This window comes from Ailuropoda melanoleuca, chromosome 3 (assembly GCF_002007445.2).
Source record: "Ailuropoda melanoleuca isolate Jingjing chromosome 3, ASM200744v2, whole genome shotgun sequence".
NCBI classification, from domain to species: Eukaryota; Metazoa; Chordata; class Mammalia; order Carnivora; family Ursidae; genus Ailuropoda; species Ailuropoda melanoleuca.
In genome coordinates, this window is record NC_048220.1 from 155,460 (window position 1) to 161,553 (window position 6,094).

General features: G+C 55.2%; 1 protein-coding gene across 1 annotated transcript; it reads left to right on the forward strand.

Annotated features, from left to right (window-relative positions):
- Window positions 1-996: 996 nt before the first annotated feature.
- LOC100482800 (histone H3.1) lies at window positions 997-1,427 on the forward strand. The gene has a single exon (XM_002930205.2). It carries the CDS (start codon window positions 997-999, stop codon window positions 1,405-1,407), a length of 411 nt encoding a protein of 136 aa, XP_002930251.1. The 3' UTR covers window positions 1,408-1,427.
- The last annotated feature ends 4,667 nt before the right edge of the window (window positions 1,428-6,094 follow it).

Consider the following 6,094-nt stretch of genomic DNA (forward strand, 5'->3'; position numbering starts at 1 on the left):
TCCCCTCCATGATGAGAAAAACGTTTTTTCTCCAGGTGTAGACCCGTCGCCTTTCACATGGGAATCTTAGCTCTGTTTTCAGGAGGAAAAAGAAGCGTTTGAGCTCTCCCCTTGCATCTGCTGGTTTCCAAGCGCCTTTAGCTCAAAATAACCCTTGCGTGGACCTTGCACGTTTTGGGATGGCACATTTGGCCCAGGCTTGAGCCATAACCATGGGGTCTGCAAATGCCTCAAGGGTCAGGCAATGAGGGACCTTCTCTCACCGGGAGGAGGGAACGGGCTAGAGCAGCGGGTGCGGCGGGGGGACGACAGGAACCTGGGGGCCAGTCCCCAGAAGGGGCCAGAGGTCAGGCCCCGGGAAGCACAGCTGCTGGACCTAATCTGGGCACGGCAGCGTCTTGGTGGGGTCCCGCTATGGGGACGGGCAGCTTGCTAATCATCCACGAGGGGAGGATGGTGGCGCTGAGGGTCTGTGCCCGGCCGTGTCTTGGGCCTCTCACCGCCGGCTGGGAAAATTCAACATTGTCACCACGGAAAGGCCCAGCGCAGAATGCGGCCTTCTAGAAGGTTCTTCCCGCAGCCAAGAAGAGTGCTGAGGGGGAAAGAGGGGAGCTGTGTGAGGAGAGGCGATGCCCTCGGCCAGGTGACCACACCCTGACCCGCCAGACCCCGACCCGACGACCCGACGGCCCGACGGCCCGGCAGCCCACGGCCAGGTGACCCGACCCTGACCCGCGCCCGCACGGAAACAAGCACGTGTGTGAGGGATGAGATCGCTACCCGACTGACGGTCACACGCTTGCGGTGCGCAGATAAGGGGCAGGCTGCCGAGGGGAGCGTGCGGCGGGCCAATCAGAGTGCAGCCTGCCATCACGCCACCCGGCGGCCGGCCAATGGGAAAGCTGCAGCCTCTATAAAAGCGGGAACAGCCAACGGCGCTAACCCGAGGCGACTGGCAGTGAAGGCGGCCTCAGTTTCTTCTGTAACACCGAAGCCATGGCCCGTACCAAGCAGACTGCGCGGAAGTCTACCGGAGGCAAGGCGCCGCGCAAGCAGCTGGCCACTAAAGTGGCCCGCAAGAGCGCGCCGGCCACCGGCGGCGTCAAGAAGCCACACCGCTACCGGCCCGGCACGGTGGCCCTGCGCGAGATCCGGCGCTACCAGAAGTCCACCGAGCTGCTGATCCGCAAGCTACCGTTCCAGCGGCTGGTGCGTGAGATCGCGCAGGACTTCAAGACCGACCTGCGCTTCCAGAGCTCGGCCGTGATGGCACTGCAGGAGGCGTGCGAGGCCTACTTGGTGGGGCTCTTCGAGGACACCAACCTGTGCGCCATCCACGCCAAGCGCGTCACCATCATGCCCAAGGACATCCAGCTGGCGCGCCGCATCCGCGGGGAGCGCGCTTAAGCTCTGCGCACTTGCGAAGGCTGCCGCACCGGAGCCATCGTGCTCACCCCAAAGGCTCTTTTCAGAGCCACCACTAAGTCACAAAGGGTGCTGTGCCAACCCGGGGTTCTTCCCGACTACGTGTTTTCTCAGTCTCTGGTTAGTGGGTTTCGGTAACGTGGGGGAAATCCTACAATGGGGGAGGTGAGCCTGCCCTGAGCCCAAGCTGGGAGTGGGGCTGACACCTGAGCATGGCTGGGAGGTTAAGGGTGAGGGGCTTTTTCCTCGGTTGGTGCTGTTTGCAAGCAAGGTCTCCGAAGCTTTCAGCCGGTACCACCTGATGGTTGGCCAGTACTGGTGAGCTGAGTTCATGGGTCGGTATTTAACAATGTGCTCCCGGCAGAGTGAAGGCCTGGATGGAGAAGTGCCCAGAGTGAACCATGTTTCAGGGACAGCCCAGTGCTATCCATGGGAAGGAGTTGGGTTTTTGAAGTTTCTTGGGATGGAGTTTGTTTTCCAGTAGACTTGATTCATAAAGCTTCACCAATTAAAGCAGTACAACTGTTTTGAAAGTTGGAAAGGATTGTAAGTTTCAATGTGTGTAAGTTCGTGACAAATCTTTAAGGGGCCATCCAGATGCCTGGAGTGTTCAGGGACAGTCCATGTTCTGGCTTGAAAATCAATGCTAACCTTCAATGCTAGGTTCCTCTTCACTAAATCTATGTCTGGCCATTGTTCCTTTCCTGTGCCTCATGAAGTTTTGTGCCTCAAGAAGTGCCATCTTAGGGAAGTTTTGCCCAGTGCAGAGAGCTAAACCTCCATGACCTTCCCCACATCCCACCATATGGCGTTGGGGATGAGGAAGTTGGCCAACTGGCTACATTTGGGGGGAACCATGTAGATGATGTATGTTTGGCAGAATAGGCTGGACTGCCGTGAAGAAACTTTCCTTAGCAGACCATGCTGTGGAGGGGCAGGTCCTGTGTCACTCTGTTCTTTGTGTCCATTAGAGCCTCTGGCATTGCATGTTCTGCCAGAGGACCCGAGACAGGAGCAAAAAGAAGCGAAGAACTGAGGACAAAGGAAGAAAGTAAAGTCCCTCACGCTCATGTACATGGATAAGTGACTATCCAAGCTTTTTCTGACGGTGTCTGAACACACGGCTGTGTCCCTGCTGGGGCCTCAGGCAAATCCTCTGTTCACAACAGCCGTCCAGAGATCTGAGCAGAACTCCAGCCAGTGGGGATGCATCAGCCAGGCATCCCTGGGGGGCCACAGCCTCGCTCTCTGGAGAAGGTGCCAACACCCTCCCAACATGACGGTGCACAAGCGAGGAGACCACAGGAAAAGCGGGGAAAGGAGACAGCACCACGGCAGGAAATGCCAGGAGTTTCCTTGCAAGTGGTGTAGCTGGGATCCCTCAGCGAACATGTAAATACAGAGCAAGAGAGTGTGGCCATCTGAAGCACAGCACAAGAGCAGGAATATTCTTTTTTTGATTCATAGTTTTCAGGTGTCTGTAATGAGAACCGACCTAGTAGCCTTGGAAGATTTGATTAGCTTTATAAAAGTATAAAACTATTACAGTTAAGACATGTGCATCTGTCTCTGAGTCTGCCCGTCCCAAGCAGGTGGGCATATTAAACATTTCGTTCTACACCTGTTCACCCTGTGTCCAAGTCTTCAGGCCATGTGTGCACCGTGGGGACGGTCTGAGTGTGGAATGTTTAGGAGTGGAGTGAACCCTCCATCGGACAATCAAGAGCGGAAGTTCTAAACATAAATGAAGGCGGTAGCCCGGCACCTGATCCCAGGCTGGGGGTCAGAGTGGGGCTGCTCAGACAGACACCTGTGACAGGGGAACACACACACGTGGTCGAATTAACAAGACAAGCTAGGCTATGAAAAGTCCAGATAACGGTTAATGGTAGGGAGAGGGCAGGAAGGGGCGTGTGGTGGTTCAGATGATCTTGTGGGCCAGGGATGCTAATTTTCTTATTCTAATACCTTCTACGTACTATATCCTGGTGTGTGCAGTTACTATTTAACAAAATGAATCATAGGTCTGTCTTTCTAATTACACTCATGGGCCGTGAACCCCAGTTTGTGGGGAGCAGGGTTGCAGGAGGGATCCTCCGTGCCTGAAACATTGCCAGCAGCATATCATGCCACACTGAAAGAAAAGAATGGGCCACAGGGACTCTAGCAATCTCTGGAGGACGCATAAGTCCTGGCTCGGAGCCCCGGACAGGCCGTCAGAGAGGGGAGGGCACAGCAGGTGCATTCGAGGAGATTCCTGGGGGGGGGGCTGGTGCTCCCTGTGGGGATGCAGGACATAAATAACCGGGGCTGCACAGAGATGGGCACAGTAGGGAGCAGGCTCAGCTTCCCAATTGGAGAGTCAGGAGGAATCAGGGGACCCTCCTCTTGGCCTCATCCCTGACCCTTCTTAAGGGACAATGTTGGAGAATGACATCAAAAAGACATGACCACCTATTGACCCGAGAGCTGGCCCCGGGCGCTCAGAGACCTCTCACCTCTACCCCGTGTCCTAAGAATGTGGGTTCCACTTGCCTTTCCCACCCCCAGGAGCTGCTCCAAGGACAGAGCCTTTAGACACTGATGAACTGTTGAAAACACCTGTGTGGTATATGTGACTGAGCCCAGTTGAGGCCTCTTGATAAGCTTGTAAGATTTGGCAGGCAGGTGCGGGGAGCTATTGGTCTTGTTGCCGCCCAGGACAGACCTTGTGTGTAAGCTCCCTTTGCTTATTACCGCTGCCATCTGGCGGCTCGACTCTGGGTCTCTCCCTGCCCTTTGAGGACAGCGGCCAGCTTCAGGTTGCACCTGGGGAGTTCCTGGGAGGGTTTCAAACCAACAGACAACTGCTGATATCTGCCAGCCCCACTGTCCATCATCTCCAGCCATCCCACTGAGCCTGTCCTGCAGTCTTTGCAGGAGATGTCCCCTTCTCCTGAGTCTGTGGCTTAGGTGTACATACCTGCCCTGAGCGCCATGAACCCCTGGACAGAAGGATGTCAGCACCTGGCCCAGAGGATTGTCAGAAAATCACATCAGTCCATCTAAGGGGACAGAGGCTTAGTGTGTCCACTCTCTGTGATGGGCCGAATTGTGTGTAGCCCCAAACCCTGCAAAATTCCTGTGCTGTCCTGTCCAACTCCCAGGACCTCAGGACGAGACTATATTTGGAGATAGGGCCACTTTAAAGTGGTAGTAAGAGAAAATGAGGTCACTATTGGGGCACCTGGGTGGCACAGCGGTTAAGCATCTGCCTTCGGCTCAGGGCGTGATCCCGGCGTTATGGGATCGAGCCCCACATCAGGCTCCTCTGCTATGAGCCTGCTTCTTCCTCTCCCACTCCCCCTGCTTGTGTTCCCTCTCTCGCTGGCTGTCTCTATCTCTGTCGAATAAATAAATAAAATCTTTAAAAAAAAGGGAAAGAAAATGAGGTCACTATGGTAAGTCCTAATCCCATAGGACCAATGTCCTCATAGGAAGAGGAGGTTAGGACACAGACTCGCACAGAGGGACGACCATGTGAGGACATGGGGAGAAGACAGCTGTGATACTGTGGCTTATAATAAGAAGTACATATTTGGTCTCAAAACCTTTGGAAGTTTCTAAGTGATTAGGGTGATAAAGGTGACTTTTGTTATGTATCACAAGCCCCTGCCCACCGCACCTGAGTGCCTGCTGATGAGGTGCCTTTGGAAAGCCCCTAAGGGTGGCAGCTGTGGCCAGGGGACCCAACCAGGGGGTTCAGAGGGCTTTTGGGTTGGAGGACAGGAATGCCTGCGCATACTGGGAGGGGCTGCACCCTCAGCTCCGCAGGGACAAGAGCTCCTGCCTGCTGGACTTTCCAGAGCTCCCTGTGGCCGCCGATTCACAGCTTTTGATGTGTTTGTGATAAGCTGACATCAAGCATGTGAAATGCTTCTCTGAGCTCTGTGAGCTGCTCCATCCAGCAAGTTAATGGAACCCAAAGAGGGGGCCGTGGGAGCCTCGGATCTGTAGCTGGCGGGTCAGAGCATGGGTGAGCCCTGGGCTTGCGACTGGCATCTGCAGGGAGGTGGTCTGTGGGCCTGAGCCCTGAAGCTGATGCTGACTCCATGTGGACAGGGTCAGAGCTGAGTTAATTGTAGAACCCCTGGCTGGTGTCAGAGACTTGCTTGGTGAGGAGGAAGCACCCCTCTCCCCACACACACGTTTGGTGATCAGAAGTGTCAGAAGTGAAGCAGAGAATTGAAAGTAAGTGAGACACACAGAAGCATGGTTTTCACAGCAAGCACATCTACACGCCAGGAAAAGAGAGGCCTCGGGAGGAACCAGCCCCGCCCACGCCCGGAGCTCAGAGGCCCAGCCCCCAGGACCGAGGACGGGAGAGAATAAATGCGTGTGGTCAGAGCCACACGGGGGTGTGGTGTTTGTAACAGCCGGACCTGACTGACACACTATCCTTACACTTAAAATTAGCATTAGAATCGGTTCTTTTTCTCCCTCCCACTTAGAGGGGAGTTTCTAGATATGGGCACAAGAGAAACTTTCTTTACTCTTGCTCTGGGGGTGGAGCTGAAAGGTGTGAGCCTCGGGGGCTGTGGGCCGTGGGTCCAGGAATCTAGGAACTGCATTCCAGGCTTTTCCAGCTGCCCACCTGCCCCTCCCTGTCTGATGGACCCCACCAGGAACT

Bases quoted from the DNA above. Each gene is read 5' to 3' on its own strand.
- LOC100482800 (XM_002930205.2), top strand. From the start codon at position 997: ATGGCCCGTACCAAGCAGACTGCGCGGAAGTCTACCGGAGGCAAGGCG.